A 17,666-nucleotide genomic window follows, 5' to 3' on the forward strand; every position below is an offset into this window, starting at 1 on the left:
AGTCCTGTTAAACAGATACTCCTGACACGTGTTACCCAGTTTCCAACTTTCAGGCTGATGACTGCAAAGTCTTTGAGAAAATAAAAGAAGTTAAACTCATTGCCTCTTATATCACAGTTAACTTGAAGGAAAGAGTAAGTTGCCACAAAAGCTTCAAGGGTATCTAGAAAAACAGTCTTCATGCAAGAAAACATTTTATAAAGTATGTTTTTAACTGATTTCATGCCATAAATGTTACTCTGGGGGAGAGCATTTTTGATGTTTAAACTCAAGGATTATAGATATCCTACATACCCGTCTCTTTGGTTGATGTGCCAGTAGTTTAAGTAGAGACAAAATATGTCTGTGACCCAGGCACAATAGGCTTTATTCAACAACGTAGAGTTCAGGGTGCTTGCTTCTACACAACCTTCAGAGGTGTCCGAAGCTCCAAACACTTCCTTTGTCTCTTTTTATTCCATTTTTATTATGTGTTAGCATAGCTTATGCATATGTTATGCGCCTTATAGGCTTTGCCAGGGAGAACTGTGAGATGAGAGACAGACTGTGTCAAGCTTGTTCATATTTATTCTCGAGCTTCAGTTGAGTTTAAATCTGTCAAAACCTTAAACCAAGTGTGCAGACTCAAGTTCCATTTGAATTTGCAAATATCTTCACAGACACTCCATCACAACCATGACTTATTACACAAAGGAAATACATGATAAAAGTGCAAAGGTTAGACTAGGCGTAGAAAGAATGGTCTGGGATAATCTGAGACGTTCAGATTAACAATGCAGGTAATAAAGAGTCTGCCACCAATATAGATTATGCAGGTTTTCCATATTGTGTTTTTATATGCATAATCCAAAACCAGTGTTGTCGATGCTCAATCATCTTCCTACAGAAGTAGTTAGTCGCATTGAGAGCACAGCGCTACTTTTGCAGATTTGCAGGGCTTAGCAGGAAATCCCATGTTGCTGCGTTCCCTGATTTTAGTGAGAAACCAACTGAAAAATCTGCCTTTTTCCCAAATCCTTGGTAATTAATGTTGTCTTTTGTTATTATTACTTCACTTACTTTCACTTAGCAAAAAACACTGAACCTCCCTCAGACAGAAAATCCCTATTGAGCAAAATAAGCTCATTCTACTACACAAAACTTGTAAAATGAAATCTTTACTGAAAAACTCATCCAAGGGTCTCGGCCATGCAACATATCTTCATAGAGATAAAAACGTATCATAATGTAAGTAGGTACACCTACTTACAGTGGGCTAGACAACATATAATGTTATGCACAATTTTACCTCTGTTTTTTCTTTATCTAGTCCTAGTTTATAAGTATGTAAAGACAAGGTTACTTAAACCTATTGTACAGCTAATCTGTGAAACCCAGTGATAAAGAATAAAGGCATTTTTGAAATGTATCTACGTATTAAAGCTAAACAAACCTCCTAAAAGAAAAATATTCAGCGACCTGTTTCTCTTTCTTTTGTTGTTTTTCTTGCTGGTGTGAGGCATACATGTCTCCAGAAACTAAATAGGTCAGATTTCATGATGAGCTCACTCACTGTTTTCTTGTTGTACTTGTTTTTTTTAACAATTAAAGCATTAAAAACACCCCAGTCTCTGATAAAAGAAGTGTAACCTGCGTTCCCACTGATCTGTGATATTCGGTGTAATAATTATGGTGGTGTCACAGCCTGTTATATCTCCTGTTAGCTAGGTTATGAATAACACCTGCAGTGGAGTCTCAAAGCTGACGTGAGCTCATTTGTTTAGGCTGCTGCCGTACAGTGAGGCTGATGCAGGTGTCTCTTCTTGTTGCAGGACCTCCTGGGCCCCCCGAGGGCCTGGTTGTGACTGACATTACTGACACTACTGTGCAACTGTCTTGGGGCTCTGGACCTGACAACCACAGCCCTGTTACTAAGTACATGATGCAGGCCAGGACCCCCTTCTCTATAGGCTGGCAGACTATGAGGACAGGTACAAATGCACCACCACCGTCAGGCAGTTATATTTTTATTGAATGTGTTTTTTATCATTCAACGTTCAAAATTCAGTGTTCTTTATGGTGATTATAAATGAACATAATTAAGGCAATGCATGATATAAATACAAAATACAATATTTAAAAACAATTTTTTTGATGTATTAAAAGTTTGTGCATATAAACCATTTATGACACATTTCACATGTATGACATGTAACAGAGGAAAGCTGAAATGCTTCGCAGCTTTTTCAGTGAATGAAGCTGTTTAGTGAGTTGTGAATAGCTCCACAATAAACAAGAAGTCTTGATGTAGAAATGCAAAAAATTCTTTTTACTCACAGAATTTTATAGTTACATATTTCCTGGTATTTTTCTCCACGCAGTATCGTTTGCACATAAGTAGCATCGCCCTTTCACTGATCTATAAAAGTGACATATCCTGATATTTAGTTGGTTTCAAAATTAACCACCTTTCCATTGTAACTTTATTGTCCAAAAATAAAACACAGGCTGCACTTCTGTGTCCCCCCTCAGAACCACCGGGAGGGGAGCTATTGTTCACTGTACTTTGAAATGTATTTTTTCTAATCAAAATGCACGTGTACTGAGGGCTGATTTACCATCATTAAGTAAATAAATATCAGGTATTCACAGGAATTTCTTGCCACTTTTGGCAATACAGCCTAAAAATCCTTAGTCCCGCAACAGCTTATTAATTGTGGTTATCTAGTTGTGTTACTGTTTAAAATAGCATTGCAAGATGCTGATGCACCTGTGCGATCGACAATAATTATGATGCTTGTAGAGATGCTGACGAGCTGTAATTAAACTGTAAACGTCATAGTTTCATTCCATGCATTTCATTGGTATATGAACTACTTATACTTGCTGGGAACCAAATGTGAATGTGACACATGAAACATAAAAACACAAAACACATGTCAATTCTAAATTCTTTAATCCTAGTTCCTGATTCTGTGCCTGGACAGATGATGCATGCCACAGTGAAAGAGTTGAACCCCTGGGTGGATTATGAATTCAGGGTGGTGGCAATCAACAGTGTTGGTGTTGGAGAACCCAGCACGCCATCAAAACAGATTCGAACCAAAGCAGCAGGTACCCTCTCGATTTGTTGTTTCTCTTCATAACAAATTAATCAGTCCCACTTGGAAAATGTAATTTAACTGTTTGATTAGTTCCACTTTTTGTCCGTGCTCCCTGTGATGTTTCAAATCTGTTCTATGTTTTCATGCCACTACTTTGATTACTCAGTCGCACGCGGGAAGAGTGGAAATTGAGTTACACTTTTAAAATGCTTTTTAAAGTATCAGCACTAAGCTCTTGTGCACTCTGGAGCATGTGTTGGGTTTAATTAGTGGTTGCATCAAGAGAAGCGTCTCCCGCTCGCACATGCCACGAGACACGGCCGTGAGCGAGTCTTTTTTTGACTGGTTAGCTGAGTAATTCTATCCCGCTGGTTGAATCACAAGGGAACAAGTTTCCCGTTGAGCCTCACGCACAGGGCTGACATATGGCACTCGGCTAATAACGGCGGCACACACGGGTGGTAATGCCACTGTCAACAAAAACCTAATTCCTCTCCTGTGTGATTAACCCATTTTGTGTAAACAGAAGCTCCACATAGTGCCTGTGATCCCCTTATTTGAACTACTTCTTGCACCTGTGTCAGACATAACAGTCAGAACTGAGGGATGAGCAAGTTTCCTTTTGTGTCTGTTTAGTTCCCAAGGTTGCGCCGATTAACGTGAGTGGTGGCGGAGGAGCTCGAGGAGAACTTGTTATTATGTGGGAGGTAAGAGGATCATGGGCATTTCTGAGTGGGCATTCATTGTGACAGAGTATTCTTCTTTTGATGAGAATGGAATCCTGGCAGGTTACTGCGTCTGCAGCAGTCTGGCTTCAGTGGAATGGCTTTTAATTAAAAGGCAGAGCTTTTCTGATTTGCTGCCTGCTGACTCCCCCTGTTGTGTAAATCAACAAGGAGATACAGAGCCAGTGCAAATTACACGTGTGTAAATCCAGAATTAGGTGACAGCTTTACATTTTTTGGATGTGGGTCAAAGCACGGAGAGGTGCTGGATCCGTTGATTTGCTCAAAACTTTGTTAGACATAAAACACTGTTACTGCTTTACTCTTTTACAGCTGCCTAATTTAATTTCTGCTCACAGTTGTTTGGGTCAAAGGCGTAACTTTTCTGTCCCCATCTCAGCCAGTTCCAGAGGAACAGCAGAGCGGAGAGGACTTTGGCTATGTTGTAGCTTTCCGCCCACTTGGCAGCAGCACCTGGATCCAGACAGTGCTGGCATCACCTGACGCATCCAGATATATTTACAGAAATGACAGCATCGCACCCCTATCCCTGTTTGAGGTGACAGTGGGAGTCTACAACAATATGGGAGAGGGGCCATTCAGCCGCGTTCTTAGAGTGTTTTCTGCAGAGGAAGGTGAGCGTCTTCACGTCCTGCAAATATAAATACTTATCCTTTCGCTTTTAGCTGCAAATAGGGCTTTCACGACAACAGTGTATTGATGATAACTGTATGATAACAATGTAAAATACGCATTTTGTGTCAATTACTGTATTTTTCGGACCATAAGGCACACCGGATTATAGGGCGCACTGTTGATGAACGGGTCTGTTTTCATACATAAGGCAAATTATGCGAAACAAAACAGTCAAATATGTTAAACTTTATTCAACTCATTCACAATAACTCAGCATCATTCGGTTGTAACACAAAAAATACAGAACAATACACTCACTTTTTCAGTTCATTCCACAAATCCATCAAATTCTTCATCTTCACAGCTGCTCTTGTTCCCGTGTTCTACTGTGTGACTGATAGAGTTGGAAATCTGCTTCGTAAACATGTGTCTTAACAGCTGACATTTTGGGGTCCTTATACACACACAATACGGTAATATTATGCTGAAGCACAGTACGAATTACTCTGTGAGGCTCCTGACTATGGTAGCCATAATGCTCCGACAATCCATCAAGTGGTGCGGCTTCGTAGCTTACCAAAGTCGTACTAAAACATTTTTTGACAGATTTTTGAGCGCCGTGTACCACAGAAAATCGGTTTGAGGTCAGTAAGCACAACCAGAATTCATACATAAGGCGCACCGTCGATTTTTGAGAAAATTAAAGGATTTTAAATGCGCCTTGTAGTCCGAAAAATACGGTACACACAAAAGGCAATATCATAAACAACTGTGTCGTTGTCTTTAGTTTTTTGCTTTTGTGCATTTATGATTATAGACTCCATTAACTTGTACTTTGAGTTTACCAAAAAATGGGATGAGATATGGTATCAAGGTTTTTCGAGGAACAAGACAAACTGGTGCAAAGGTTAGGAGAGTTGTAAGTTCGAGTGTGTGTCGTTAGTGTGAGGACATGCTCTTGTCTAGTCTAGTCCAGGATCATTGCAACAGAGGGACAGAAAAGAAGAAGAAAAAAAAAAGAGTCTGCCTGGAGTCACAGATGATGGAGTAGTACAGAAATAAGTCTCAGAGCAGGTAGCTCAGCAGGCAGCAGTTGTTGTTCTGTAGTTAACAGGTAAAAATCAAGTGACGCTCATGTTTTATGTAGCTTAGAGAATTACACCTGTGTTTAGATTTTTTTTAGATTTCCCGAAAGATCTGACAAAAATATATTTTTTATTGTGTAGAAGTTCAGTTCAGTTCAGTTCAGTTCATTTTTATTTCAAACATTTCAAACATGTGCCTTCACAATCATTAAAAAATATCATTCCATTATTTGTTTGAAAAGGAGTAGGCTGAAGTATTTACTTATTTGTCCCTACCCCCTCAAGTTTTACCTCTCATTCATTTAATTTTTTTTTTGTCTTAAATTAAACAAACAACATATGAAACATATAAACATATGAAGTAAAAACATGTGCATTAATAACCAATGTTCCCTCTAATTTTTCATGTGTCTGAGCGAACACACAAACTCCCTGAGCGGTCCCTTGGACCACTGTGAGCAACAGCAGACGTGTGCACTGTGGTCACGCCAGCATTGAATCCATCCAAGTTACATGGTTTATTAAAATAATCAAATTACAGCATTTACATTTATGTCGGACTACTTTTAATTAACTGCTTTAGCCCACTTACAATGAAAATGTAAAAAAAAATCTTGGTCATGACCTGTGTAGCATGTTAACACTATTGGAAGTAAAAATAACTTGAACTCCAATTTTGAAAACACAACTTTCTTTCTTTCTTTTTTTTTTATATAAAGCTGTGAAATGTATTTTGAGTATGAGTCTGTGGTCTGGGAGAGAGTCTGTAACTCTCTGTCTGCAAAATACAGTAAATAATGACCAATGTTGGGCAATTAATTATATAGTTACTTCTTCAAAAAAGTTACTGAGTTTTGCAAACAACAAAGTTTTTTGCAGCTGTTTACCTAAAAATGCAGCCAAGGCGTTTTTTAAAATAAACATTTCAAACTATTTACAGAACAATCAGCTGTTCTGCATCAAATCTGATGCCACACAGATTATTTGTGCCACTCCAAAAATAATTTCTGTCCACGATGAGATAAAGGAGAACAACAGCCATTGACTACACTACACACTAACTACACAAGATTTGCGCTAAATGTCGCAAATCTCTCACATCTCAAAACACCGCCGTCACTCCTAAAACTTCCCCCACGTTTCTTAACAACTAAATGCCATGTTGCCATATCATTTTTTGATTGGTCGACATGGTACATTTTTCCACCAATAGGAAAGGTTGGGGGTTTTGGTTTTGTCTTTGCTCACAGGTGGAGAGCACTTTCGAGCGTTTTCCTTATAAAACGCAGTTTTTACCGTTTCTTCCTGCAGTAAATATAAACAACGATAGTATTCAGGAAAAAAAAAAACATTGCAAATATTTTTATCATAACTCTGGTTTTACGTGGCCGATCAACACAATTTAAAAACTGGTATAAAGTCCACACTTTTCCGTCAATTGTTCCGTCTGTCCTGCTCACATCTCCAATGGTTGTACACGTTGTCATTAACGTGGCTTCACTCCACATCAGCCACGCCGCTTTGCTAGCTAAAACGCCAGTGTCGGCACATAAGGACGCTGTCGTAGCCTGTCAACGACGTCGATTAGCTGCGTATATACGAATGTGAATCGCATCATTGGCTGGACTACGGGATAAGGTGGCATCGTTCTAATCCCATACTAGAGCAGCCAGTCACTTACTGACTAACACTGCAAAACAGAGTTGTTAACGTATTTATTTTAATTTCAATTCAGGTTAGATTTTTTTTGTGCGCAACGCAGATTTTCTGTGCGCAGAGACCGTGCCAGCAGTGCGCAAATGCACACGCGCCGCAGCTTAGAGGGAACATTGTTGATAACAATCCATCCTTTACAGAACCCTCTGAAGCACCTTCGAGAGCGTGGGCCCGTGCGGTGTCAGCCTCTGAGATCGAGGTGTTCTGGGAACCAGTTCCTCCGAGGTCCAACAGTGAGAAGATCGTTGCATATGAGGTAGGAAAACAAAGAAAAGTGAAACATTCAAACAAAGACACAAAATTAATCCCAGATGGCTGACAGCACAATAACCTGATCTCATCTGAATATAACCACCAATGGTGACGCTGTCGAAATATTCTGGCATTAAAACACTGTGTGTGCCGGAGTCACAGAGGTCTGTTGACAGCTGTTACAGTCTCTAAGAGAACTCTGCACCCAAGGCTGTCTCAGAGCTGCTATTAAGAAAAAAGGGAGAGAAAATAAATAAGAGAATGTGTGAACATCATACATCACTATCCTGTACAACAAACACTCTCCTGGGATTTAGCTGTGGTAAACCTAGATAAAAATAACACTGTCTCCGAAACCCCAGATATTTTACATGGCAGTGTATACCCAGGTGGCCTAACCTCTGCAGAGATGCTTTGAGGTCGCTGCCAATGTTTGCTACACACATTGTCATAAGACAGAGGTTTCCATGTTTGGAAACAAGACAGAGGTATTTAACTCAGCTTAGAATATTCATGTTTAACACGGGAAAATCCAATGAAATATTCAGCTTCCTAAGAGTAGAAATGTTTTAAAATATTCAACTTATTATAATTTGAAGCCTATGCAAGTACAAATTTACTGCTCAGTTATAAAATTTATATGATCCTGCTGGTTTTATTGATCATGTGCAAATTATATAATCCAAAAAACCACAAAGACAACAGAAAAAACACTATCCATCCATTTTCTACCGTTTACCTTGGTCCAGGCAGCGGGGTAAGCAGTCTTAGCAGAGATACCCAGCCTCCTTTTGGACGGACACTGAGGCAATTGCAAAGGAGCTGACATATGTAATTTCTGTAGCATGTCCTGGGTTTGCCCTCGAGCGTCCTCCCAGTAGGACATGCCCAAACCACCTCACTTAGGAGGCACCTATAAGGCATCCTAAACAGAGCTCATTTCCATCCCTTGTAACCACTTTCCTTCTTTCAGTCACTACCCAGAGTACCTAGCCATAGGTGAGGATAGGATCTTGGATCAGCATTGCTTTCATAAACTACTTTACCTTTGTCCAAGAAGTTGATTCTGTTCATCTGGACGTAGCGTTTTGTGGGAGAAACGTTTTGTCACTCATCCAAGTGACTTCTTCAGTCTCAGCTGACTGCAGGTTTCCCCAATGTTATGAACAGGCTTTTAAACCCCAAAACACACTGCACCAAAAAACTGGTCCACCCCAAAGATCGGGTCCCCCGACACAAACAGAGTAACATAGTGTACGCTGTTAAGTGCCAGGAGGATTGCCAGGATTTATACATCGGGGAAACCAAACAACCTCCTATTTACGTGAAAAGCGAAAGACCATCTCTGAATCGAGGAAGGGGCTAAGGGTACGTCTTTCACCATCTTACAATGCTGTGATTGCAGCCATTCCCCAACTCTCTGTGAATGGTACTCATGGCCATTGATCAGTGGTCTTTGATCAGTGGGTTTTGGTCAGTGGTTGTTGATCAATGGTCATTAGAATTTGCATAATTAAGATTAAGGAACTGACCTCCCAGCCCATTGTTCCTTCAGTGGGCTGGTTTCAGTCATTATGTAAATGTACCAGTTATAAGATTGGGGAAAACTGCAGTCAGCTGAGACTGAAGAAGTCACTTGGATGAATGACGAAACGTTTCTCCCACAAAACGCTACGTCCAGATGAACAGAATCAACTTTTGGAGATTTACTTTCCTGGATGATTGAGAATGCATCAAGACAATACTTTACCTGTGATACCAATATACCAAAATACTCAAATTCCTCTACTTCGGACAGAAGCTCCATCCTAAGCCAGAATGCAAGCTGGAGGAAAATAAAAAAGAACAATGTTAAACTATCTAACTGTAAAATCTACATTTTTTGGCATTGCTTTTGTCAGCTGGCTTGGCCAGTTTGATCTGAAAAACCGAACAGCAGCCTGTGGGTAGATATTTATATTTAAGCCTTGCAATGACAAACCATTCCTAAAGAGGTCTACTGGGATTTTGTGACATATATTCTAATTAATCTAATTTAGGGCTTAAATTGCCTCTCAAAAGCTGTTTTAGAGGATCATTTGAATTTTAAAGGCTTGGCACAACTCCAGCAAGCATACGGTTTAGGGATGCTACAGCATCACACCCGTCGGTGCTGTTTTTCTTTAGTGCTTGCAGAATATACAGTAAATACAGCTTCTTATACTTTGGATCATCACACAGTGGAATTTCCTTTAAGGAACTGAATTATTTTATGTTTGTGTTGTTATTTACTTTCAGAACTATATAAAAGGTTACAACTGAAATCTGCTCAGTTGGAACTCATGGATTGGTTGAAGTAACAGGTCAGGTCAGAAATCTTCTGATTAGACTGAGAAAAAAACAGCAGCTGATGGTGGAAAAATATGTGCATGCATTTGACTGAAAACTACATGCACTTTTCCCACCTGCATTTCTAGGGTTTGACTTCATGTGGACGATAAAGTTTCTTTTGTTTTCAAGTGCTTACCTAAAGTCTGTACATTTGGGTACAAACCCCTCTGGAGTCTAATTTTGGCTGTGCTACAACAGCGTTCCAGAGGAAAATTTATGGTTTAAATTATTATGGCTTTGGAGTGGCAGTGGGTTGTTCTGCTTATTTCAGGTTACTGGGAATTAAAGTGGGATTGCACCAGGGGCCTATTAATGTCATAGTGGCATTACTGTTATTATACTGATACATCCTATTGCCTTGTTACTGGTTGGTGCTGGTCAGACCATGGGCTGCCACGGCCTTTCAATGCTCAGGGCAACAACACTTACACACATTGCAATTGCAATCTTTTTTGGACTTGACACATTATTATCACTCACACTCAGTTGCCAGTGTATTAGGAGCACTGTGCTAAAGCTAATGTGGTCTAAAACAACAGTTGTAGTTGCTAGAAATTACCCCTGGATAAAGGTCATAATATTCAGGTGCTCTTATAATTCAGTGAGGGGCTTCGTGTAATCTGTTTAAAGTTTGTGGTGCTGCTTAAATCAGTTATGTTACACCTAAAAGATACTTCTGTTTAAATTCTGTTTACCATCCTGTTTAAATCAGTGAGGCTGGACTAAATAAGAGAAACACCTATGAATAAATTTTTTAGGGTTTAGCACATTTGTATCAAGAAGTCTTGTGACCCCATGGTATATATGTTAATTACCCAATTTGACAACAGGAGGAGGAGACACAAACCCAGACTCAGGGGGTCACCAGCGCAAGATAAATGGTAGGGTTTGTGTCAGGAAGGGCAACCAGTGTAAAAACTGTGCCATCTGAAGTAAGTGAGCAGCCAAAAGTATATCAAAAGGTCTCTGAAATATTTTTTTACAAAGTAACATTTACATTAAATAGTATAGATTGCATTATGTTTAGCTAGGTGGAGCTAATAAATTAGCTGTTGTGTGCTAACTAGATTCACTCTTTATTAACTGTGTTTTGTTCTTTACCACCAACATGTAATTCATTCTATTGCATGCTGGACTACTGTTACATGTTAGTGAGTATTTGTGTCTGCCGTCTGGTGTGAACACGTTTGGTGGTGGTGTGGTTAAACCAGTAAGTAAAGTGGGTAAAACGACAAGAATAAGCTGTAAAGAGGTGAGGAGATATGCAAAATGATAACAACTATTTGTTAGCTGATCACATACAAGTCATTATGTGAACCTAACAAAATGTTTATCTAACAAAAATTAGAAATTAGAGCCACTTTCTTTAAATCAGCAGTGCAGATGCACAGACAGAGATCTGCTTGGTTCGTGTGTCTTCAGCCTCCCTGTCTGCGGTGTTATTACAGGAACCGCGTCTCCAGGCTTTGAAAGCATCATCCAGTGTGGCTGAGTCTAGCAGCTGTGTTGCTACATAGGAGGCCTTTCATCTGTGTTTTTTCAGTATTTTTTACACTTCAAGTCAAATGTTTTCCATTACATGTCACTGTTACGTGTCCCAAGAGACTGAATGCAAGCTGTAGCTTGTTCTCTGCTAATGTGCTGGTTTTATAATGTGTAGACATTATGTGAATCCTACACCTGCTGGGTAGCATCAGAGCTCCTTTACTTCTATATTATTGTAAACTCCAGGGCAATTATGCACTTCCTTAACTAAACACTGTGAATATAAATTTGAATTGGGTGCATATAAAGAAAAGTCACATCATTGCTCTTTGAAAATCAGGCAGTAACTAAATGATGGTAGTCTTTTATTCACAGGCTTTAAATAAAGTGTCTTTATTGCAAGTACCATAGTGACATTAAGTGAAGCATCTACTTTTCCAGAGTCCCAGAAAATAGTTGGATTGGCCTAAAAACTTTTTACCTGTTGTCCTCTGGAGGAATTCCAGAAATAACCTCCATCTGAAGTTGCTCTTTAATCTCCCAGAAGAGGATACCCGTTCCTCCCACAGCAAGTTCCTCTTTACAGCCAAAGAGGGAAGAGGGGGAGTGAAGCTGGAGAGCTTTGCACATTCATATTATCCTGTTCGTACACGGTGCCAAAATGCAGCACTTTCCTCAGAGTTATTTTATCAAAGGTTTGTACTGATGGGGAACTAAGGAGTCAGGTTAATAAGGAGAAACCCCAATAGAAGTGAACTAAAAACTAGTGTTTTTATGGCCAAGTCTTGAAGCGGAACAACCAGCTGCCAGTCTGTCACACATAAAGAGCCCTCCATGTATGTTAGGTGACAAATACTACTTATGTTAGCAGTGTCTTTGATTTCAGTGAAGTGCCATCTTATATGTCTGCTTAGAGGATGACAACTACACTTCAAGTCAGTCTTTTTGCTAAAGAAAAGTGGTTTCTATGTGCCCCTTTAAAGAAATACTTAGAAACCATTAAAATAAGATGAGGAAATGTACCTCTAAATTTGTATGCCAAAAATTCAGAACAATCACTTCTTACCTAACTGCACTTCTATACAACACCATTTTGTACTTGAGGTCAGTCCCAAGCAACATTTTCTTCTTATGCCTTTCTGATTGGAACAGCAGTTTGAAAGGTACGAGAGCAGAAATGTGACTGACTGAGAGGCTAATGAGTCATCATCACACCCTTCAATTTGTCTTCCATTCCACCCAAACTTTTGTCCAGCCCTGCTTCAGCTGCATGAACCAAAATAGCAGGAGCACTTGGTCACGCCTTCACTGTCTGAGTGCACAAGTCCAAATTACAGCTCTAGATGTTAAATGCCTAAAATAAAAAAATAAAAAACTCAGCAAACTCCATGATTGCCAATCAAAAGTTGAAAAATGCCAAAACATGCTTTTAATAATGATAGTCATCATCATTAAAACTATGATGGCATACAAAAGGTAAATAAAAGTAAATACATGAAAAAGTGAATACATGGTGAACAAATGGCAAAATCCCATAAAGCTGCTTCAGCTAAAGGGCTCTGTGTATGCTGAATCCCCGTCATATTGTCGTGTCTACACTTTAATATTAGATCTTTAAGTTCATTAGCACCTGCTCCTTCCTACTGTGAAAGGTCAACATGCCAACTGTGATAAGGGGCTATTGATCATCACAGAACCTATCAAATCAAATCAAATCACTTTTATTGTCACATCACATGTGCAGGTACATTGGTACAGCACATGCGAGTGAAATTCTTGTGTGCGAGCTTCACAAGCAACAGAGTTGTGCAAAATACAATAACATAAACAGGCAAAATATACGAATGGCTAAATCTGAAACTAATAAATATATGTACAATATATAATAGTATATGCAAAAAAAAAAAAAAAATTCTGGATGTGTATACTAAGTGTTTTTCTACGTGTGTGTGTGTGTGTGTGTGTGTGTGTGTATACACATATTTTACAAATTAAATAGAGTCAACAATAAATAAAATATATAAAAATATACAGAGTTGAGACATGTGCAAAACGGTGGCATTACTGTACAGTATGGAGTGCATAATGTTGAAGTTCCAGTAGTGGAGGTGAGGTGTCTGTGACGTGTTCAGCAGTCTGATGGCCTGATGGAAAAAGCTGTCTCTCAGTCTGCTGGTACGGGACCGGATGCTGCAGAACCTCCTTCCTGATGGAAGTAGTCTGAACAGTTTATGGCTGGGGTGACTGGAGTCCTTGATGATCCTCCCCGCTTTCCTCAGGCAGCGCTTCCTGTAGATGTCTTGGAGGGAGGGAAGCTCACCTCCAATTATCCGTTCAGAGCACCGCACTACTCGCTGGAGAACTTTGTGGTTGTAGGCGGTGCTGTTGCCATACCAGGTGGTGATGCGGGGGTTCATGCCGAATCTTTTCAGTCTCCTGAGAAAGAAGAGGCGCTGTTGCGCCTTCTTCACTGTTTTGTTTATGTGTACTGACCACGTAAGATCCTCAGCCAGATGTACACCAAGGAACCGGAAGCTGCTCACTCTCTCCACAGCAGCGCCGTTGATGGTGATGGGGGTGTGTACTTCTCTGCACCTCCGGAAGTCCACTATCAACTCCTTTGTCTTTGCGACGTTGAGGGTGAGATGGTTGTCTTGACACCAGTGGGTCAGGGCGCTGACCTCCTCCCTGTAAGCCGTCTCATCACCATTGGTGATAAGACCCACCACTGTAGTGTCATCCGCAAACTTCACAATGATGTTGGAGTTGTTAGTGGCTGTACAGTCGTAGGTGTAGAGTGAGTACAGGAGAGGGCTCAGTACACAGCAAATTCAAAAGTGTTAAATTTTTTGGTTTTAATAGTCTCCTTGCAAAAGTAGAGTTAATTTTACTCTAAGTAGAGTCACATTCTTTTAATGTAACTCTGAGGTGTAAAATGATAGTAGTTAAAATCGAGCGTTAAAAATGAGTGTTTCTCTGTCAAATCTGGAGGTGTTACAATGGAAACATTAACTCTTGACCTCTTAACTCTGAACTCCTAGAGGGGCTATGACACCAACAGAGTAAATTCACAGACTCCGCCCTCAGCACGGCTCCAATCGAAGCTGAAGTGAAGCCGTTTCAGAACATTTTGCTCTACATATTTGAGTTGTTTGCCATGCTTGGTAAGTCATTTTTTCAAAGATTGTTTCAATTGTTATTAGCTTTTACTTCTGTGGCTCTTTGGAGTTGAGACAAAGCTGTGTGAAAGGCATTAGCCATGTTGCTCGGTGATAGCATAACATTCTGTTTTAGCTAGCTGAAAGGTATTGTTTGCGGGCAAATACCACAGCCTTGAAAAAAGCTTGCATGTGAATTTTCAGTCACATTTTTGGTCAAATACACCTAAAACAATGTCTAGAATGTGAAATGTTGGTATAATGGTGCTACTTGAAGCCTGAAAACGATCGCCCATAAAAAAAAACAAAAAACGAGCAAACAGCAGTAGCAGACGTCCTGACTGGGTTCTACGTTAGCATAGATCCCTCCAGAGTTTTGTGCACACGGTTTAGGTAAAAATGAAAAAGGTTGAGGTTTTACATTTAGTTCAGTATTACCTGTTGCCTGTGTCCTTGTCTTTTGGGAAAATACTTTACACAAGTAATGGCTCAAAAAGGATTCCTTTTTTTTTTTACTGTGCTGCAATTGTTTACTGGATTATTTGTGCCATTATTTAGTGTCAACTAATTTTTATTCGATCTCCGCACAGGATATGCTTGTGAAGATGGAATATGGGGGAGAGCAGAAGTGCGTTGAAGTTCCACAAAGGGATGAATGAAGGACATGCATATTGTATTGAAGAAATAAGTGATGAGAATGCTGTTATTTGCATTTACCAGCTCACCTATGTCAGACCTTTTGATAAACAAAATTCTAATGAAAGTGAGAACATGTATACTGTTACATCTTTCAGAAAATGTTTTGAAATTGTGGTGCACAGTTCAGAATAAATGTTTTTCAAAAACCATTGCATCTTTTTAGTAAATGTTTATTTCCAAAAGAAATTTCTAGAAGTTCAGAACAGTAAAATCCCCGCTTTTTAGAATGAATTAGAAGATAACTCTTACGTAGTTAAACTAAAATACTCTTTGAGAGTTAATATATAAACTCTTAACACCAAGTGTTAAATTATCAACTCCAGACAGATTTGGTGTTTAACACTAAATCAGAGTTAACGTACCAACTCTCCAAAAAGAGTTAAATTAACACTCTCTGGTGTGGACCGCACATCCTCCTCATATCCTGGGCAGCACGGTGGCACGGTGGTTAGCACTGTTGCCGCACAGCAAGAAGGTCCTGAGTTCAATTCCACCATCAGGCCAGGGTCTTTCTGTGTGGAGTTTGCATGTTCTCCCCGTGTTTCCCCGTGGGTTCTCTCCGGGTACTCCGGCTTCCTCCCACCGTCCAAAGACATGCAGCTTGTGGGGATAGGTTAATTGATTAATCTAAATTGTCACTAGGTGTGAATGTGCGAGTGAATGTGAGTGTGAATGGTTGTCTGTCCCTATGTGTTAGCCCTGCGACAGACTGGCGACCTGTCCAGGGTGTACCCCGCCTTTCGCCCTATGACAGCTGGGATAGGCTCCAGCGCCCCCCGCGACCCTGAAAAGGATAAGCGGAAGCGAATGGATGGATGGTGTGGACCCATATAGACACTTTAATAGTGTTGAAATCAAATCCGACAGTGTTAATTTGGACATGCTGGATTTGCTGTGTACACACCCCTGTGGAGCACCAGTGTTCAGTGTGATGGGGGATGAGGTGATGCTGCCCAGTCTGACCACTTGGCGTCTGTCAGACAGGAAGCTAAGGATCCAGCTGCAGAGGGAGCTGCTCAGTCCTAGATCCTGCAGTTTCCTGTCCAGCTTTGAGGGAACGATGGTATTGAATGCTGAGCTGTAATCTACAAACGGCATTCTCACATACGTGTCTCTCTTCTCCAGGTGTGACAGGGCAGTATGTAGTGTCAGGGCTATGGCATCATCAGTGGACCTGTTGTGGCGGTATGCGAACTGTAGAGGGTCCAGTGAGTCGGGTAGTGCAGAGCAGATGAAGTCCCTGACCAGCTTCTCGAAGCATTTGCTTACAATGGGGGTCAGGGCTACAGGTCGCCAGTCGTTCAATGAGGAGATGGTGGAGGATTTGGGTACAGGGACGACGGTGGCCATTTTGAAGCAGGCTGGGACTACAGACAGAGAGAGGGAAAGGTTGAAGATGTGCGTGAACACTCCAACCAGCTGAGCCGCGCATGACTTGAGGACGCGGCCGGGAATCCCGTCCGGACCAGTAGCTTTGCGTGCGTTCACCTTCCTGAAGCACTTCCGCACATCCTCCTCAGACACAGTGTGCGTACTGACGTCATCTGCGGTGCGCACACTGTCCGGTCTCGTGGTGTTCGCTGTGTCGAATCTAGCGTAGAATACGTTTAGATCCTCACACAGAGAGGCCGTGGTCTGCGGTGTGCTGGTTTTCTAAGAGCTTCATTCGAAACAACAACATTATACTGTAACAACTTTGCCTCTCTGCAAGCACCGGTTCTACTTTGGAAAACCGTCCAACTGTACATAGTTTATGCACATTTCTACTGTCACACAATAATTCCAGCATAAATTTTAAGTAGGTAGGACGGTTTGCAACTTTACCTATCAGAGTATGCTTCTGGCTCATATTCATAAAGATAGGACGGTTTGCCACTTAATTTTACCCGTCGAAGTATGCTTGAAGCTGTCTGTGAAGGTTCTCAGTCATCCAGGTCATTGTAGTCAAAGGAGCTTGCAAAGAAAAGCGTCTAGACTTCTTTAAGTTGCTTGAAGACGTTTCACCTCTCATCCAAGAAGCTTCTTCAGTTCTAAGGTCAAATGTGGGGTGTCCCAGATTTAAACCTAGTGGGAGTATCCCCCCAGACTCAGCAGTCCACCTGCATCTTAAGGATAAAGGACACTCTTTCGAGGATGCCAATGTTCACATTTTGGACAGAGAGGACAGATGGTTTGAAAGAGGAGTGAAAGAAGCCATCTATGTCCACTGTGAGCGACCATCTTTGAACAGAGGCGGTGGTTTACGACACCAAATGTCTGCCATCTATAATCCAGTTTTGAGTTCCCTCCCCAGACGCCTTAACGCCCACTCACATCCTGGGCCATCTGACCTCAGGAATTCACATGATTCCCCACACAGTTTCCACTTATTTCTGTTTTTAGTTCAGTTTTATGTAAAACATTAAACTTTGCAACAGTGATGAAGGATGAAAATAGTTTGAATCTTAAAACTCCTCT

At 40.7% G+C, this 17,666-nt stretch overlaps 1 protein-coding gene and 1 long non-coding RNA gene across 2 annotated transcripts in view; both read left to right on the top strand.

Moving 5' to 3' along the window:
* cntn6 (contactin 6) overlaps positions 1-17,666 on the top strand; it is a 57,207-nt gene that overhangs the window by 25,910 nt on the left and 13,631 nt on the right. The window contains exons 13-17 of the mRNA XM_026168942.2: positions 1,812-1,970; positions 2,944-3,093; positions 3,720-3,790; positions 4,209-4,443; positions 7,386-7,501. Of these exons, the coding sequence (XP_026024727.2) occupies positions 1,812-1,970; positions 2,944-3,093; positions 3,720-3,790; positions 4,209-4,443; positions 7,386-7,501 (731 nt within the window). The remainder of the gene's footprint in view (positions 1-1,811; positions 1,971-2,943; positions 3,094-3,719; positions 3,791-4,208; positions 4,444-7,385; positions 7,502-17,666) is intronic.
* On the top strand, positions 13,799-15,358 carry LOC145428963 (uncharacterized). The gene is made up of 2 exons (XR_013909325.1): positions 13,799-14,516; positions 15,101-15,358. It is a non-coding gene; the product is annotated as an uncharacterized LOC145428963 (long non-coding RNA).

This window comes from Astatotilapia calliptera, chromosome 5 (genome assembly GCF_964374335.1).
Source record: "Astatotilapia calliptera chromosome 5, fAstCal68.1, whole genome shotgun sequence".
In the NCBI taxonomy this organism is placed as follows: Eukaryota; Metazoa; Chordata; class Actinopteri; order Cichliformes; family Cichlidae; genus Astatotilapia; species Astatotilapia calliptera.